The following is a 20,267-nucleotide window of genomic DNA, read 5'->3' as shown; positions in this document are numbered from 1 at the left end:
AGGAATCCCCTGACAGCATACGATACTAATTAACAAAGATGTTCCAGTAAACCACGCAAATTGAGTTCACATCCAGTTTTTTTTTAAGCCAATCTGGTTTGAATAATGGATAGAGATTACTCTGATACTGAGCTTTGTTACTGTGTTTATTTGTTTTAGCAACAAGACTTTATTCTGACCTCTGGGCTGAACTGGCTTTACTGTCACTCATCTGACTGCAGACCGTTGGTGACTCGCCGCCCGAATGCCCCCCCCCCCCCCCCCTTTTTTTTGGACTCGCTGTCCTTTCTGTTGATCTCATGCTAAAATGAAGGAACTTGGTTCTCCAGCTTTGAGATGTGTAGAGCAGAAAAATTACTTGAATGGACTGGAAGCCACAGAATGTAATAAGAGGGTTTGACACTTCACATCAGTGTGGCAACTGTCTCCCATTAAAAAAACAGGAAGTTCAGAGTGTAACAGAAACCTCAGAAGATGGGACAGAAAGAGGGGCGGGGGGACCACAAGACCACCAGAATGGTCCAGGACCAACTGTGCCTCCTTGGAGTGCCTGACATTACACTGCACTTGTTTTCTGCCCTGTTGTTCCGTGGTTGTTGTTGCCGTCTCAAACCAGATGCTTTTGTTCATTCAGTTAGGCCTCGTAAAGATACCATTGTTTTACTACCCCACAATGTTTCATTGTGAAACTTTGCCAAGGAGACAAAACATAACGATGTGCGCAGCCACGGAGAATTTAAACAACTGCATCTGCAGCGCATAGCCCCTTCATGTTGCCCTTTCAGCAAACCAGTGGGAAAAAAATTGTTCTGACAGGCAGATTCCACACAAACTGGAAAATATAAGTAAGCACAAGTTCTAAGATGTTATTAGGGATGGAACGAGGAGGCTGCCATGACAAACTACAGCTGCTTCTAATGGGGGCAGATTTTATCTGGACCCTGCTGTATTAGCTTGTCAGCAGGACCAACATTAGCATTCATCACAACTTAGCTTAGAAACTCTGTGTGTTATGTTAAAACAACATGGTTATAGTGTGTATAACTTACTGACTTCGAGCTAAATTGCTACATATTAATACACATCTGCTGTTTACATAAAGACCTAGTCACACTAGTGACGTCATTGCTGCGCAACCCCATAAAATGTTTTAACATGGTTTGGTAAACAGAATCCTAACTAGGTTAGTGAGGAACTAATGAGGTTTCTCTGTAGTTGAAAGACTTTCAGTCACGGCCACATTCAAGACTGAAAAAGAACAGCACGGCAGCAAAAACGCCAAAAAAAAAAGAAAGAAAAGAAAAAACGAAAAGAAAAGAAAAAAAGAGTAACTTAATATTGGTAAACATTGTTTAAAATACCCACCAGGGCCTACTAAGTGCGCCAACAAAAAGAAGTAACACAGGACTTTGTTTTCGGCCTGTTGTACGCAGTTACACCACCTGAGGTCAGTAGGAGCCTTGTTATGTCGTTGTTTTGACGGGTCAAGTCAGCAAAAGAAAAACAATATATATTAATGTCATGTGATCGAAAATTGAGTGCAGATGTTACACAAAATTAAAAGTCTTCTAACTAGCATACAGCACGGAAAATTAGCATAACTGAAAGCTGACGTTTAGCTGACATGCTTGACTGATATGTACGTATGTGTGTACCAATAGGTTATTAAGGCAGTTGTGCAAGATGTTATAAGGTGCTAATGTCTTCGGTCACTTTTATTTTAAAACCCATTGTCTTATTTTTTTGTAACAAAAGGAAATCAAAATACAGAAATGAAAATTAAGCATGTTTTAAGACTACATTAACATTTTAATTAAGGTTTCTTGTCAGGTAACGTTTTTATAGACACTTAATAGAACAAACTAAACCTATTTTTATCTGTTATCTGTCTATTTCCTGATCAGCTTCGAGTGAAAAATGATTTGATAATACTGAGACGTGGGAGTAGATAGGGCTCAGGTGTTGTTTAGTTTTCTCAGGACTTGGAATAGCTCAAGTCCAGATGGAGCAAGTTTAGATAATGACAAGTTAATAAAATTATAAATGCTAAGTGAAATATTTTTAAATAGAGCAAAATGCTAGTTTGGTTAAGATATGTGGTCGATACGTGCATGTTGTTGATTGCACCAGTAATACAAATAATTTTTAGGAGAACCACTTACGTTACACTAGTATAAATTACCCCTAAAATAAAATATTTCTTTTACTCCTCTCTCTTCAGCCGGAGCATGCTCGACTGGACTCGATGGTGTTGCTGCTTATGAAGTTGGACCAGCTGGACCAGGAAATTGAGAATGCCCTGAGTGCCACATCCTCCATAGACAGCACCCCCACCCTCAATCGACGACCTCTACTGGTAAACATAAGCCATTTTCCTACATAGCACTATGATGACTTAATACACACCGGAAGCTGCACTGTTGAATCAGAGATGCATGTCAGGATTCAAATGAAGACCTTGAGTTTACCTTTATTCATTCATTTTTCTCACAAAGTTAATGACCCTCCTGTGACCAATAAAGACATAGCAATGAAATAAGAAAAAGCCAACTGACACCTACCTAACAGTCCTTCCTACGAACACTATTATTAAATTTGAATCCAGAAACTTCAGCAAAGGCAAAAATCAAAAACTGTGTCAGGTTTTGGTACTAATGGAGAGTGGGTGGTAACTACTGCATTATGTAAATGTACATTAGCACCATTCTTAAAGAGATGTTTAGGACAACTAACACAAACAGACTTTCACACAAACACAAACATGCACATTGAATTTCCTAATTGTAGGAATGTCCTGCAGCATTTAGGGCTTAGCCAAGCAGACGTTAAAGCTCTGTAATTAGCTAGGTCCAAAGAAGTAGACCTCTTCTCCCTCAGAGAGAGGTCACAAGGGGGCTGCGGGAGGTGAAAAGCCAGGAAAAGGAGGAGGGAGGTGGAAACCCTTCAAGTGAGACGCACGTCTTCAACCCCTCGCCTGCTCACTTAATGGATTTGTCAGCCTTGTTCTTCTGGCATTGCCTTCAGAAAGAAGGCAAAGTGAACAAGGTTGCTGCCGGTGCTGCTGGGGCAGGACTTAACCTAGTTTGACTGAGATCGTTAAAAAATAAAACACTTCGAGAAGTGATGAATTCTAAGATAACATCAAATGTCGAGCAGGATGTCTGCATTTTTGTCCCTGTCAGTGGGAAACGTAGCCACGTGTATAAACCTGACAATCTGTTGATAAAAAGATAGGCAGCATTCCTGAATTATCTCTTGCCATTCCTTCTGTGCATTGCTTTGTCTTTTTGCACGACATACCTTTTTAACGCAGACACATGCCCCTGCCATGTATTAGGTTAGCTTCAATGATGCGCAATGTCTTCAAATGAACCTAGCGTAACTCAGCAAGCTTGGGTAAACACTACTTTCACTGCACATAATAAGAGGCTCTTTACAGTGGAGACCCTGTAGTGCGATTGATTGGTCAAACAGATGACAACTTCATTGAGGAACCCTGAGTGGACTGTGGTTGTAGGGGTCCACTGAGTCCTTTCAGAGTTAAGGTTTTGTGGAGCCCTCTTAATCTTGTTAGCTAGACAATACAAATCCCCTAAATGACGTAAACACAAAGCAGATGTGTGGAAGAACTGTGGTTGAATTACAGCCACTGTTTCAACCACCATCACACGTGTGTGTTAGAATTACAATTACAATACCTACTATATTTTTACATTATAATAATTAACACTCAACCTAAATTTGTTGAAATAAGGCGTAAAGTATATAAAAAAGAAATTGTATTCTACATTTGTAGTATACCGTTGTAATAGTGGGTGTTGCTATATAACACAACATGTTTAACATATAAGATGTACATTTTAAGACCATGTGGGTCCATGTAGTGTAAAAAACAAAAAACTCTGGGTCTACTTTTTTATACTGAACTTTATGTGACCATAAACAACTCTGGGTCTAGTTTTTATACTGAACTTTATGTGACCATACAAAAACTACAAAAACCTACAAAACAGAGATAATCTTTGAGCTTCAGATTTAGTTAGGATTAGAACCAGTGTCAGATTGTGATCGTCTACTGTCTTTATATAAGAACAGGAATAAGCCTGTGTGTGTGTGTGTGTGTATGTGCGTGTGTGTTTATGTTGTGCCTGTAAATTCCTTCCATTTCATGCAGTCTTATGCAAGAGGACAGTTTTGTTACTGTTCCTCCGACACCTCCTGGTATTTAGTGTTACACTTGGCTCTAATTGGTCAGAGGACAGGCTCATGCTGTCTTTTATGTAACCGTGATAAAAACTGGTATGTGACTATCGTCAGTGGTAATATGTGAACAAAGACTGTACAGTGTCATCTGCTGTGTACAACACACTGGGTTCAGGTGAAGTGATCATTAGCAAGCATAGCAGAGGTTATTGTTAGCCTTTAGCAGGTGGCTGTTATTCTTACAGAGGAGCTGGGTCTGACACCCAGCGAGTGTTGTGTCAGAGCAGGTGGTTTGTTTATTTTTTCCCCTTCCGGGACTGGCTGTTCTTTGCCAATATTGTTCTTTTTTGCAGGTCTCTATTTGAGGCTTATTGTAACAAGTGTCTTGAGATGGTGTTTTGTTAACACTGTTGTGAGGCAACAGGTGTGTTTTACTCTGTTTACCAGCTCTACAGTTTCTCCATTGGCTGCTGCGTTGATTCTAAATATGTCTTACTTCCTGCATGGTATTTTCTTTTTCAGTTAAATAACTCATTGATTATGGAGCATGGCGTTTTGAGTTAAGATTGTTGTCAAAATATGTCAGCACTGGTATACAGTATTAACTTGTCTGATCTGAACATTTTATAGTTTATAGTAGGGTAAGAATAACACTGACTACAGCTACACCGAGTAACAAAAATTGTAACTAGGAGGAGATTATTTTTCTGCATATTTTTGGGTGAAAACGTGAACATATTGAGACCTTGTTCACACTGGTTTTCTGTTGCTGTATCTGAATTAAGGTCTTTTTGAACCAAAAGCCTCTCGTTTAGGGTGAAAAAAGTGACAATTCTTAAATTTATTTTTAATAAATGCTGTAACTAAACCCACTATAATGTCATTAACACTTCAATGTCTGTGATATAAATGTCTTTCCTTTCTATATGCACGAGAGTATCTGAATACCCCGTGTGGTATGAGCTCCAGTACATCTCAAAATGCAAAAACTTTATTATGGCCTGATACATGTATCTATGGAATATTGTATCCCTAAAAATTTTAATTAGCAAGGTTTTAAGAGGATCTCACTCTGATTATTTATTTTTTTTGTTTGTTTGTTTTGGATTGGACCCAAATGATAAGCAGTGTAGTGTAGACAGTCATTAGAAGCCTAATCTGTTGTGACAACGTTGGGTTACGTTTTCAGAAGAATTATTTGTTTTGTGATGATATTTTTAGAGCATGTAGTTGCAGAGGATGTGCCAAGGCACAGAGGTGGGGTGGGGGCTGCTGACCCCTGACCAACTTCCTCTGAAAGTTACAGTCGGAAACAACATATCAGTCACCTTTTTTGACTCACATTCCCACTGGAAGGACATATTCTCTGAATTCCCTCAAGACCTCAGCCACTGACCTAGCCGCAGAGCACGATTGTGTGTTAAATTTAGCGAGGAGGCACTGCATATGAAGACAGAGAGGGTGCTGCCCTATACCAGCCCTCGTCCTCGCCGTCTTTGGTAAACATTCCACCACAAGGCAACCTTTAACCCTTTGTTTGGATCTGTATTCTGTCTCCAGGGCAACATCACACTAAACACAGCATCTGTCATCTCCAATGCTGGTCCTGCTGCATTTGCTGCGGACACTGGGTTCTAAAACAAGATGACTGTTTATCAGGATTCAATGTCTTTTTCTCTGATTTACTGAGAGGTATTTTTATTTCAGAAGGACAGGCAGACCGTTCCTTGTCTCTGGTTATGTCTGTACACAGTTCTTTATCTGCCTGTGCTTTAGTGGACAATGGAGTTCAGTGGTTTGCGTGCTAAGGTCACAGGCAGATCTCTGCTCTGTTCTTCCTCCATGTTCCGGCTTTGGCAGCCTCTCAGTCCCCAAACATCCTCTAACCAGACCACACCTTCCCACTCAGATAAAAAGACACAATATATGGCTACTTTCACTGGATTTCCATTTCGCTTACACTCTCTCACATCCTCCTCTCTAACGTCAACAGCAAAGAGCACGTGCTAAATTCATAATTAGGTTTGCCTTCTTTCTTTCTTTTCTTTTCCACATACTTGACTTAAAGAATGCAGTTGCCCATTAAGGGTGAGCTCTAAAACCAACCACCATTCAGTCCAACATGGGCTGCCTGCAGTGGGTTTAGTTGTGGCCACGCTGACCACTCTGTGTGGTGTCATTGTCCCCAAGGTCACTCCCCTGCAGAGCACAGCTGTAACATGGAGACAAACACAGACTTGCTGGGATTTCAAAAAGAGAGTATGTAAAAAAGAAAGGACTTGTGTTTGGGACAGGATGTGGAAAATGAACTTCTCCTCCACCCCCACAAGGAAACCTTGTTTTTCCTGTCGACTCAAGGCTACTGCCTTTGCGTGTAGCACTTCAGGAACCAAACTGACAGGGATTTGCAGAGTCAATCTATTTCTCTCATTGTCTGCTGTTGATTCTGTATCAGTAAAAGTTTGCGTTATGAAACCACAGCACATGTGCTGTCGTGAATGTGAACCGTTTCCCACACCAAACATTTCTATTTTGAAAGATAACACCATACAAATTTCCCCGTTGACACACTTTGCTCAATGGCAACTTGTGCTTGTTTACAGGAGAACTTTCTGAGGCATCCCAACTGCATTACTTTGACTTTATGAGCGCGGTGATATATCGACTCCATGTGGTTTTTGACACTCTTTTGGTTTAACGTGCCAAACTTGTGTGATGTGCTCTTTTATTCTTTTAAAAACTAAATTTCTGTTTGTTGTTAACAAGTTCTAGATTGTTGCACAGTAAAATGAGTCACCAAAAAATAAAAAAGATGTATTATATAAGAGAGGCTAGAAAAGTGAAGCAAATAGTTGCAGGATGATGACACTTGTTGACAGTAAATCTTATGAATGGGTGGAAAATACAGACATCTGGAAATGCCCCAGCCGCTTTCTGATAATGAAGCCTCATAAATCACAGAAGGAACAAACAAACTGAACACGCTCAGAAACACACACACACACACACACACGCACAAATCTACAGATGCTGAAACATGTACACAGGAATGCATTGTAAAAGCAGGTGTGATTTCAACCAAACTGTTTGGGGCTAGGTTTTTGGTTTTTATTTGTGTCACATGGGGAATTTGAGTATTAAAACCTATTTATGATTTAAATCTGTTATTTAATTATTTTATTTTGTCGAGGTATTAAGCAACAATAACTCAACAAACACACACAGGAGCATGGCCTGAAAATTGTGCTTCCAGGCATAAAAGCAAAATGTGGTTTGCTAATTTATTCAGTTTGGTAAATATGCAGCATGCAGTTAGTAATTAGTACAGGCTTGGTTTAGACCCAACAGCCTCAAACACATTTTAACCATTCAAGTGATGGTAGCAGTGCAGTCTTCTGTTTTTTGCTGTTAGCAAGCAAGCTGATTTAGATAGTAGCGCAGCCTGGTTCTTTTTGCACTTGACAGACATCACATATGATTTTGCAGGGAGTTAATGCAAAGAGGCTAAAGAGACTGCAGACTAGTTTAGACCGATGACGCATATTATTATTTTTATATTACAGTATATGCATATTATATCATACATATTCTTTTCTGTTATTCAATTATAAACCAAACCACCATGGGCAAAAAGTCATAACATTTTATGTAATGTGGACAGAAATAGAGAAACAATGTTTTGGCCTCAAAGTTATTCCAAAAACTAAAGGATAACCGTGCCAAGTTATGCCCCGGTACAGCTTTGTCACCAACCATAAGCATTACCTGATCGGGGTTAATCTGAAGAGATTATCCAGCCTAACAATCCTGTAGTGTCAGGCTGTCACAGACATGAATGTCACCAACCCGACCTGAGTTACAATGTCACTCTGGATCACACAAGCCTTTGTGAGAGCCAGAGTCCAAAGTGTGTGGTCCTGTGTTTTGACCATATCATGACTTGAAATCTGTGGCTATTTGAGGACTCTGTGTGTGATCCATTTAAATCTGACCCAGATTAGATGATTTTTAGTGTGTCGTTGTCTACATTTTTAAGAAAAAAATTGTCTTTAGGTTGTCATCTGTGAATGAATGTCGGGATGTTGGATAAATAATTGTTCAACATGGATGTGAAGCAATGAAGTCAACAGTAAAATGAATTGGTTGTTGACCTATAGAATCTAACTTTGTAAGAATCTGGTATCAACTAGTTCATGGGACAGTATTTGGTGTGAAGGTGAAGGTGAAAGATTTAAACTTGAGTTTCCGAATACCTGTCTACTGTATAGTGGCTACAAAAATGCAGTTGTAGTTCCGGGGTCCATGGGTAAATGTGTCAGTACGACATCATGGTTTAAGCTTTGATACCAGTAACTGACATTGCAACAAATTATGTTCTTTTTTGGCATAAATCATGATGTAAGCAGTATCAAAAATTGACTTTGAGACTACAGTATGTAATGTTATGTAAATTGCAGTCTTTGATGCAAAGAGGGTTTTGTTTACAGATTTATAAGTGTGCGTAGCTTGTCTAAACGTCCTAGTTTATAGTCAGCTGTTGAGGTTCTCTCCCCACCTCGTCTTGTTTTCTTCTGGCATGCTCTGGATTGCATTTAGGCTACCATCATGAACATTTTGCACTTCTAAATGGCCAGTCACTTAGAAAAAAAGTGAAAAGAACAGAAAATATAAATGGTGTTAGCGCTTCCTCCTTCATTTATTTCTCCATTCATTCATTCTTTCACTATTTTTGAGCCTGTTCCAATCCCTGCGGTTTACAGTTGAAAGGGAGGTCCCGCCCCTCAACAGTCATGATCATTTTTAAATTTCTCATGTTGCAAAAATGTTTGCTCATTGACATTATTTCGTATGTTAGTCACCTGGTTGACTCATTAGATCCATCTTTGAAAAATGCAGCTTCTATTTTGAAGCCCTTGACTCCAACCTTGACCACGACATTTTTTTTTTACCTGTAAATACTGTACGTTAACAATGGCCTTCTAACAATAGTTAAACACGTTATCCCACTAAACCTCGAAGGTGAATACTACAAATTCTGGGGAAGTAATGCTCCCATTGTGAGTATTATAAACTGCACGAATTACATTAGGTGAATTTCCTAAGTCCATTTAGTCCACCTTTTGAAAAAAAAAAGTCTTATGGTTACATTTGTTAAGAGGTTCTGTCTTATCCCATGATTCCAGTCATGGCCGGTCAATGGTTCAGAGTTCACGCTGCTGGGCCCCACCACTAAATCCCAGACACTGCCTGAGACCAGTGGCCTTTTGCTGTGGTCTCCACTAGTTAGCAAATGCAGATGTGTGTTTTCCTGTCCTTGTGTGTGAAATTCTCCACATGTTCTGCTCTGTCCAGTTATCGTCAGCCCACACAGAACATACTCCTGAGCCAAAGCTAAGTGAGAGGCATCAGTTATTGGCTAGTGTATATACGTGTGTCGCAATATTCATGGTGAAATCATTAACTCTGAAACACAACCAGGGAAAGAAAGCAATCAACTGGGCTTTGAGGTTTATACAAGATGTCAGTACGTCAGAGGCATTTTTAATTGTGTCACCAAATTTGCCTCAGTGTTGTTTTCTTTTCAAATAGCTTTTACCTCCAACATCTGGACACTAATATATAACTCTCCTGCAGGAAATGTTCCAACGCATCATTACAACAAGTCATCACATCACTTCCTGTTGAAACACTCCCAGTGTCACATATGGAAACTATTAAAATGTGGAAGAGAATGTGGGGGATAATGTATGAGGGGTAGCACGGTCTAGACTCGGAGAGAAAGCTAAAATGAAATTGTTTCCCACGTTTCCCTGCACACGTGCGCCCTGGGGTCGGTGGAGCACAGAGAATAAATTCCTTCATGAGTGTGGGCCAAAAAGAGCACATTCATGCTGGTCAAAGAAACAAATCCAGATAACATCTCCAAAGAAGCGTGCATGCACTCGTTCACGCTTACACGCTGTCTGTCTCCGTTCCGTCACTTACAGTCACCTTGTTCCTCCACCACTGGAGCCGTCACCTAACTGGACCATAGGCCATCTGCACTAATTTAACCATTTGCGTTAAGTGGTGGAGAAAAAGGTTTGAGTTAGTCTGAGCCCCCTAATCCTTGGTCAGGATAGACCATGGGTGGTCACACACGTATGCTGCAGCTGCAGTGCAGGACGGGGGCAGGGGTTGGGAGAGTAGTAAGTAGGCAAAGAGAAGCATGTTGCGCAATACTTTCATGCCACGGTCTGACTAATTCACTCACACACAAATGATTGAGCGTTTTGCAGCATGGCTGCAGTTGTTACCTAAGCTGTCTTCCACTGCTTCGTTGGAAAGTATGTTTATTGTCAAATCACACCACAAGTAAATGTCAGAAACATTTTAAGGATTTAAAGTCTTTAGTGCAGTGGTTCTCAAAATGTGGAGCCTGAGGGCACACTTTATTCAGCAAAACCTGAAATCCAAACAATCCTAATTCAGCAGATTATAAAATATCTGTCACCAAAGTCGTGTTCAAAGTCATTAGTTTTCTCCATTGTTATGATCTTCTGCACATTCAATATTCTAAGACAGAAGGTTTAATGACATTGACATTGGTATTTAAGGCTGTGATATTTCTAATTACTGCCTCATTTCCACTCAATGTCTAGTTTCCAAATATAAAATCCACAAATAGAATTTCAAATAATAAGACCCTAGTAACTGTAGTGTGGAATGCTGTACCCTAAAATATAACCTGGAGCTATTTTTGAATATTATAAAATAAAATCAAAAATACTATTACTATACTATTATTATTATTATTGTTGTTTTGTGATAGTAATATATTAATTAATAGAATTTGTAATAATAATTTAAATTTTGTTCACTTAATTGGCTGCAGTGTTTTAAGTCATGGACCTGCGATGTAGACACACATATATACGTGGTTGTGAGCCATGACACACATGTAAAGTCAACACATACCAAACCCCCTGTGCCCCACACACAACACTTCTGGTAAATTAGTTGCAGTAAATGAAGCAGCTGACGCTTGTGTGTTCTGCAGCTTACGGCTCTCCAGTGGACACCTGACACGGCCCAGACAACCCCACTCTGGGACAACCTGCTCTGTGGCATGCCGGGCTGGAGGGCGGGGGACTCAGGCGAACGGGGTGAAAATCAGTGACTATGGTGCAATGAAAACACTGGTACTTACTGGTACCTATTCATCCACACATTCTTGCTAGACTGATCCCTCGCTCGCTCACATTTATTCAACCGCAATCGTTCTAAAGGAACACGCAGCCCTGTGTGGGAAGGTGAGATTTACACAGTGTAAGTGACTTCATGGGTCACTGACAGGAACCTGTGGTGTGGTGTTTGCACAATGCAGAGGGCACACAGTGGAGAAGTGAAATGTCTTGTTAGTGCTGAGCAGAGGAGCCTCACTCACCCGCTGTATTGACTTTTCAGTTCAAGGCCTTTCACACAATATGCACAGAGCTTTTTAAATAAATTCCTTGTTTGTGACACTTGTTTGTAAATATGAAGTAAAGTTTCCTGTGTTTGGATTTTATCTTTAGCATGTCACAGTGAAATACTTTTCACAAACTCTTTAAAAAATACCTTAACTCCAAGCAGCTAAAAAAATTTTTTTTGTTTTAAAAAATACCTTAACTCCAAGCAGCAAAGCTATCCACTCTAAGCATGAAAATAGTAAAATAATGATTAACAGCACAGTCATTTTTACAATACAGCAGACTACTGTAGTAATAAGTGCTAAGTACAACCTTAGCCTTTGTTTCAAAGACAAAATCATCCTTCACAGCTGTTAACTCACCTCAGTCTGTGAGATCACTGCAGTGACTCACAGTGAGTTGTTTTTTAAAGTATTCAGGGTTTTTTTGCACTTTGACTTGAACTGCTGTTAGCGAGCTCATTAACTTGTGTCTGGCTCTGACACTGTGTCTCATGTCTCTAAAAAGCTGCTTTTGTTTTGAACCACGCTTGATCATAGAAGAAGAAAAAAAAACACCTTTGGAGGAAATTCCAGCTCCCAATACGAATATAAAACTATTAAATCAGGAAATGTCTTGTGCAAATGTGTTTAAGAATCTGTTTCAACTGTAACAAAAACACATTTTACAAATTACCAGAACAGTTTGATACTGTTGTCTGGCTCCCATACTGCTCACTGTGGAGTATACACAGCAGAAAGGCAACCAGGTCACCAGTGGGTCTGAAAACGAAGTGGTGTATTACTAGATCCCGAACAGCTGAAACAACAATGAAAATAAATGAATCTCTTATTTCAGCCACTGTTTATATTCTGCCTGTGCTGGTGATTTAGTGGTGAGGAGGTGAGATGTAATCTCCAAGGTGTCTTCCAAGATCATCAGTCAGACCTAATAGATGAAAGCTATTTATGTTGAGAAGGAATTATATCCACTATGTGTTTAAAATCTTATTAATGACATGATTTAATGGCAACACAACCCCATGCACGAGCACAGCCATACATCAGCGGGAATGCCAGCAGGGTTACAGAGGAAATGTTTGCCCAGACATCACCCTTCATTGGCTGTGAGTAAGACAGACTGAGACCCTGACGCCGCATTATCCAGCATCAGTCAGACAACACATTAACAAAAACACTCACACATATGAGAGCAGGCTTTGTGTTCACTCAGACTGTTTCACACCTGCAGTCGTTCGTCATAAAGTGTAAGCGCTCCCCTGCCACTCAGCAGGCGAACTACCCCGCACCTATAGTCAGACACTCTCTGGCCTCCAATGATTCATTTTCTGTCTTTCTCTTGCTGAAACAAGCTCAGGTGCAATTAAGGTCGAGTCTGAATGAATTAGGTTCAAAGCTATGCTTTTATCTCGACGGGATCATCACCTAAAGACAATGGATCAAAGAGCTGTGTGCACACGTATTGGTTTTCACAATGAAACACTGAAGCATAAACAGCATTTTTTCTACAGCACGTTAACCAGGCTGTCAAGCCATATGAAGGAATTTGATTCTACTGATACTGCTGTGTAAGTCACCTATAGAGATAGACTGTCTACAGCAGGGGTGTCAAACATATGGCCCGGGGGCCAAAACTGGTGATTTAAAATTTAAAAATAAACAAAAAATACACAAGCACTTCATGTATTATAGGATTTTATTTGTAAAAAATATATTTCATTTCACTTCATTCACAATAGAAGTGTGAGAATACACACATTCCTTACTCTTTGAAATGAAGAACTGTATGAACTGCACAAGACATTGTTGTTAAAGTTGGTCAAGCTACATCACTGCCTTCACTTAGTCAGATTTGTTCCGCCGCAGTTTGGATTAAAACAGGTCTGGGTGTGAAATTGAATTAAGGTATCTTAAGGTCAAAGGTCAGAGGTGAGATTGACCCCTGCATTCCAGCTTACTACCACACACACAAACACCCACAAGAGAAATACTTCACGCTTGTAACCACAACTCTGTATTGAGATATATCTCTATCCTTTACCATAACTAGTTAATGTTTGACCCTAACTCTAAAAACTATTAGAAAACTTGACCTTTTCCAATGAGTCACTGATTCATTTTGATTCAACCCTAAAGAGATTTGATTAATAACACCAGCAAACGCTGTGCTGTATAGTCAGTCTCCGACACTTTGTTCTTACTGATTTCTTTCTAATTTCTGCATGGTACCATCTATCAGAGGACAAGACTGATCATGCAGATCTGTGATGACAGAATTGAAACATATTTGATTTAGAATTTAAGTCAAAATAAATCATAACTGAACCAATCCTTGAACTTTTCCTCTCCCCTTTTTTCCCCAGAACCCTCTTTCCATTCCTGAACAAGAAAAGGCTGGTAAGTCTGTTCAAACTTTTAACTCTTTTAGGAGATTAGATTAAAGTTGTGAAAAAGTTTCAATCATTGCATAAATTACGCAGCTTAAGAAATGGAAAAACAGATGTTTTTTAGCCGGGTAGAGGAAAAGGAAAAGTTAATCTAAATAAAGAATCCCATCTTTCATTTTTTTTTATACATTGCATTGTTTGACTTTGTATTCGTCATGTCTCGACAGTCAAATCCACTTTTTAAAAAGTCTAAAGAAACAAACAGACTAAATCCATAGTCTCCTCGTGCTCTGCTGCAGAGGTGACCTCTCTGTCTGCACTCTGACACACATCATGACAGTATGGACGGACAGGCCGTCCTCAGGATGGTCGGCAGGAGACCTGTGTTCATTAAAGCACCCCTGTGTCACCAGTACTAGCAGACAGGGGTTGTTTGGTGATGGACGTGAGACCTTTATAGTCTTTCCTGCTGTCTGAAGGTCTGATGGGAGTCCACCTCACACCACCCCTCCTCTAATTACTGCCACTCACTGAAAACCTTTCATGGGAAATGTCCAGAAACTTTTTGGTGCAGGTTTTCGTATGTTAGCCCAATCTACTGGCAGACGGCCACCTTCATGTCTAATTTTTCAGCAAGTCTAAAATTGCAGAAGGTGCTAACAAAAAAAAATGACCTTCTCCATTTTTGACCTGATGTGGGCAACTCGTGTAGCCTCCCATGTCTGAGGCTGTGGGATGTTCTATGAGGGGGTCATGGTGGGAAGTTTTGGGGGATGTTGATAAAAGCACAATGCTCAGTGTTCTTTGTGACACTTCAAACCTCCCTCCTGATGTGCACATTTTCAGGCCTTGGGAATTGTACATTTACGACCATGTTACATCAGACGACGTGCCCTGCAGGCTGCTGCAGCACTCCGGTGAAAGACAGCTCATTCATGATTAATTTTACTGTGTCCCTGACAACGGAAGCACACCAGTGAACAACAAGGAGTTCCTCCGCAGCGACTCCGCTTTATGGCCTCCCTGCGGCGCTGAGCGTATGTTGTCAGTGTTGGTGAAGTTACAACTGTCAACTTGTTGTTGAGAAGCCAATTTTGTTGGCCTTCAGCCCAGGCTTCACAGAGCGTGTAGATTGATTAGGGACTAGAATGAAGGGACGCAAAATAGAACGCAGTGTTCCAATATGACAAAGGTATAGAATTTCACATTTGTCATTGTCATTTTTTGTGGTTGGTCCTGAACATCTGCTGCATGTTGTTATGTCACAGAATTTAAATTATATGGCCAATAATTTTAAACCCAGATTTTCTAGGATTTTTTTTGTTACACTTAAAATTTAGATTGTGTTCAGTGACAAACGTTTTTTTTTATTTTATAGGGTAGACATTTCTGGCAGTAGACGATAAATTTGTCCACAAGAGAAAAAGAGCGAAATAAAAAAAAAAAAACAGTTGACATGGTTCACAGCATTGTCAGAGCTTCACACTACATTTAAGTTGTGGATTCCAACAGAGGTTACATGCACCGTGCTGTTCTTTCCGTATCTAAATATAAACCACTGGGAACGTATGAACAGAACACAATGATAGGAATCCGACAAATGTATGGTTAAAGATCGACCTTTTGCCCGGATTCAGGGAGTCATAGTTAGAAATTCCAGGTTGTAGGCGGAGGAAAGGAATATTGTGAACGGAGGAAATTGTTTCGTACCCTCAGCAGGGTCCCATATGGGAGGGGCCCTTAGACACTGGGCAGTCTGTAGTTCCTGAGAATATGATGTCTCATCATTTCTGTCTGTCTCACTGTCTGCCGTCTGAACCATTAGTTTTTATTGTTTTTTCAAAGATGGTAGTTTCTTTTTGATTTTTTTTGTTTTTAATTTTTAGAATTTCAGTTTCAGTCCTATAAGTGACTGAAACTGAATGCCACATATTAGTATTGCTGTTTTTTTTTACCTCCACAAAAGTCTGAAATTAATCATAGTGAAAAAAAATCCCTTGGTTTCCCTTTGGAGTCTGATGCATTTTAAGGGCATTAAGAAGCAAATGGACTTTTTTCTAGAGGTATTATCCTTCAAAGCGGTAGCCAACTATACTATATTTTAGTGAATGGAGTGGCTGTGTTTGTCCAAGGTCACATTCCTGGCCTCCTCTGTCAGTCTATGCCAGCCTCAACAACTCTGTGGCAAACAGCTTTTACTCACTTTTTAATTGACACACACTCCCACTCTCTCACTTCCTGTATGGAGATCTGGACTGTACTGTACTGTACTGTACTGTACTGTGATGTCACTCATGCTCTTCACTGCTCTCCTTGTGGGAAAGTAATGTGTGTATTACCCATTTTATGTGAATTTTTAAACGATGTGTTCTATTAAAATTTTAGATTTTATTTACTGTAAAAGCTTTTTTTTTTTTAACTTTTTTATACTCTATCTTTGGCTCTGAAGCAGAAACCATGGCATGATGGGAGATTTTCCATTCGGTCAACTGACTGAATTGTTAGGTTGGTTTTATTACCAAAATCATACGTCAAATTTGGACTAATACTGCTATGCTGTATCTGATTGTCTTTTTGACAATTAGCCTATTTCCTATAAAATTAAACTGGGTGTTTTTTTGTATGTATTTCAGCAGCATCTCTATGTATTTAATAACCGTGTTTTTTCCTTGAGCTCCAACAAAAGTGAAGATGGGGGAATATGCTTTCCTGCGTGGGTCCCTCCCTGCTCTCATGTTTGTAATTTTAACTGTGGTTTATTTCTGCTATAAGCCCGTGCTCCATTTGTCCTGACCCATCCATCCTCTGCTAGGGTGCTGTAAATCTCCCAGTGTTGATGGTGTGAGTTGCCCGTGCTGTCCCCAGGCTAATGAATCAGTCCTGGCTCAGCAGGGCCTGTCACTCTCTGGCTGCTTTATTCCTCTGCTCTGGATGTCTGGAGGAGAGATTGTCTGGAGCAGGGAGCGAGTAAAACACCGACTGTTTGGATTGGCTATATGTAGGACATTTGGTGGTTCTTATCATTAAAATGGTGTGTTTGCCTGCTACCTTCACGTGAACCTTAATTTATACTGAAGATTAATGGCTGAAGTAATATACACATGGAGTGAGGTTATCATAGAGTTAGAATGGTGGTGTATGAAGGCAGGGCAAACAGTCAGTGTGAGAGAGTGTTTATGTTTGATAGCAGAAAAAACCCCCAGCAGACGGTCACTTCAAAGGGACACACACACACAATCACAGTCACGTTCAGGCACACCCATACACATGCGTTAACACACCGACACATATTTGGCCGTGCCGTAAAGAATAGAATATAGTTCATTGTTTATTGCAGCTCTTTTGATGAGGGACTCACTTACTGTGTTTGTGTGTTGTGTTTGAAGTCTGTCCAGAAACACCACCCAGCCCTCACTTTTTGACTCCCTTGGCTCCATTTCTGGGTCAGTGTTTGGCAGCTCAGCAGCCCCTTCACCTCCTTTTCTGGACTTAGATGCAGTTACCTTCTACTGACACACTGTACTTCTGCTGGACAGGAGGGGAATTTGGCAAGGCTTTCCTTCCTGAGTTATGACAACTTCATTGTTTTCTCTAGTCAACCTTTGACCTGAACCAACGTGTGGATACTTCTTCACATTCACACATTTTAGCCTTGTTTATTAAGCTCTTGTCAAAGGTATACAGTACTGCAACTACAGGGGAAGTACCCTGATATGTTATAGTTTATGAAATCCAGGTGCATTATAATTAGGAATGACTCGATACAACTTTTTCATGTCTGACACGGACACTGCAAATTGAATAATCTGCCGATACAATAATATTCTGGTTCCTTTTTTCTTCGCTCCAACATGTTGCCTTTGCTGTTCCCTGTTTATGGCATTCTGTGCAAAGATAATTTGAGCATTTGGGCTGAGGTGACGGATTGTACAGCTATTGTTGTTTTTTTGTTTTTTTTTCAAAGATAATTAGTCTTCATGGAGCAATACCGATGTGGATTACCAGATCGATTCATCCCTAATTAAAATGATAATGTGGTTCTGGCAGTGCTGAGGCCTCTGTCTGTCACCAGTAGGTTACAGGTTTAATATCACCTAGTAGGACATCTTGTGGTAAATTGGACCAACTGAAAGTGATTAATTTTAATTGTTGCTGTTGTGTCATAGGTACAATCTATTAGGAACGTACCCTGACGGTTTAAGAATTCCGATCCAAATGATTTTGATTTGCATACCTCTTAGTACTCTCATACACAAGCATTAAAATGATAATGTGGTCCAGGTGTTTTGTGAATCAACACTAGTGACAGGCAGGATAATAAAAACGTGATATGTTAGGGGTGCGTTTGTGTTCTGTATCCCTTTGACTTATTTACAAGGTCGTTAAGAAGGTCGTTCCAAACTCACAGGAGCTCCGACCAAATGGTTTGTGGAAAAGCAAAGACATGGGAATTCAGTCTTATCAGTCTCAGCAAGCCCTAGAAGACCATAAAGTCAATTGGCCATGATGAGCACAATGCTATCAGCAGACTGCATCATGCTAATGCTGGGTATATTACCTTCACTTGCTGGAACAGGCTGCACATTTGGCTGAGCGTAGTGTGGAATTTAATGGAGGGAAACCTGAATAGCACAAACTGCCTATGACTAATGGAGTGACTCATACTCAGTGATTAACAATATTATGCACAAGACATTTAATTGTGACAAGTGTATTTACTAGTTTAAGGTGATTAAAAACACAGCTGCTCCCTTGAAAAATGCCCTAGAAGATTAAGACCAGTTTAGACCCCAATTATGGTATTCATGTGGGTCCTACATAGGTTTATTTACATGGGTACAAAGATGTGACTTTCTAGAGACCATTCTGTGATTATAAATAATCAAATTTCAATCTTAGAGTTTCCATGAACAAATGTGCCATTTTTTAAGAATAATGTCATAAATGGCAGTGATGCTCTGTGTTTAGACAATGAAGTCAACAGAAATGATTGTGGGGGGGTCTATAAAGGTGGGGGTCATGACTTTGGACAACTCATATTTGATGGAGAGCACTGAAGGATGCGGTAAAAAGCACTTACTAACATTTACACACACACAGCAAATCTGACACACAGTCTGAATAGAATATGAGAGCAATGCAGCAATGGTTGGATTCGTCCCAGCAGTTAGCGCACTGATGCTTGCTGCAGTGGATGGGAGTGGAGGCTCGACAGGAGCAAAACAGAGTGAGGAAGAGGCAGAGGCAGGAACAGAACGGTGGCAGTTTATAGTAGAATCTAAGGCAATGGCCGGTCAGGGACAGTAGCTGGTCAGGCAACAAGGCAAGAGCGAGAGCGAGGGTTGTTTTTGTCGACACTTAACGGCATGTCTCGATCCATGAGGCTGTTGCTGCTGCAGAGGTCCTTCAGTGATCACATAAGGTCGTCAACATCAAAAGCTCTAGACATGCTCAGCAAGAACACTCGAGAAAGTCAGCTGGCAGGTGAGTGACGAAGACTATTAGCTGTAAATGTGTGTTTTCAGCTTCTCTGATCCATGTTCTAAATATACATGCGTGTCAGTTGTCGTGTTTTGTTAAAATCTGCAGTTACATTTCATTTAAAACCTGGCTGCTAAACACATCTTGCCACATTTGTCATATATGAGAGAAGTGCGTTGTTATTAGCCGAGAGAGAAAACAGAATATACAGTGATGCATCTGTAAAGTGAGCTGTGGTTCTAGCACATCCAATCAATAAACAGCATTTAATGGATTTGTGTTACTGCTGAGGCACAGAGTAGAAGAACAGCCATTTTCTGGAGGATATAAAGTAATGATGTTTCTTCTGTTTCTGCTGTGTTTGATCTCCTCATTTGTTTTGTGTAGCTTTTTTTTTTATTTAAGATGCTGTGATATTTATTTCAAACCTAATTTTCACTGATTGAAGTCGTCCCCCTCACTCGCCTCCATCAAAGTTGCTTGAAAGGCATTTGGTTTGGCCCCATTTATAACTTATGGGCTGGCTGCCACAGGCAGAGATGAATCCATTAAAAAAACATTTTCATCTTTCTGCTTCGGTAAGCTCGCTTCTAAATAATACAGATAGTCGTCAACTCATAAAAGCGACAGCACGCTGAAATGGAGAAATGACTTAGAGGCGTTGCCCTGCAGGTTTTTTTGTCATACTTTACTGGGTTTAGGACACTTTCATCTTTGATCGTGAAGATTGATTTGACATTTAGCCG

General features: G+C 40.1%; 1 protein-coding gene across 1 annotated transcript in view; it reads left to right on the top strand.

The window, feature by feature from the left end:
• Window positions 1-20,267, top strand: part of dlc1 (DLC1 Rho GTPase activating protein) — a 60,708-nt gene that overhangs the window by 5,160 nt on the left and 35,281 nt on the right. The window contains exons 3-4 of the mRNA XM_017035478.2: window positions 2,222-2,356; window positions 14,017-14,050. Coding sequence (XP_016890967.1) covers window positions 2,222-2,356; window positions 14,017-14,050 — 169 coding nt within the window. The remainder of the gene's footprint in view (window positions 1-2,221; window positions 2,357-14,016; window positions 14,051-20,267) is intronic.

Source organism: Cynoglossus semilaevis, chromosome 9, assembly GCF_000523025.1.
Source record: "Cynoglossus semilaevis isolate Cse_v1.0 chromosome 9, Cse_v1.0, whole genome shotgun sequence".
NCBI classification, from domain to species: domain Eukaryota; kingdom Metazoa; phylum Chordata; class Actinopteri; order Pleuronectiformes; family Cynoglossidae; genus Cynoglossus; species Cynoglossus semilaevis.
Note: the sequence above shows the minus strand (reverse complement) of the source record. Positions and strands in the feature narration are given on the sequence as shown.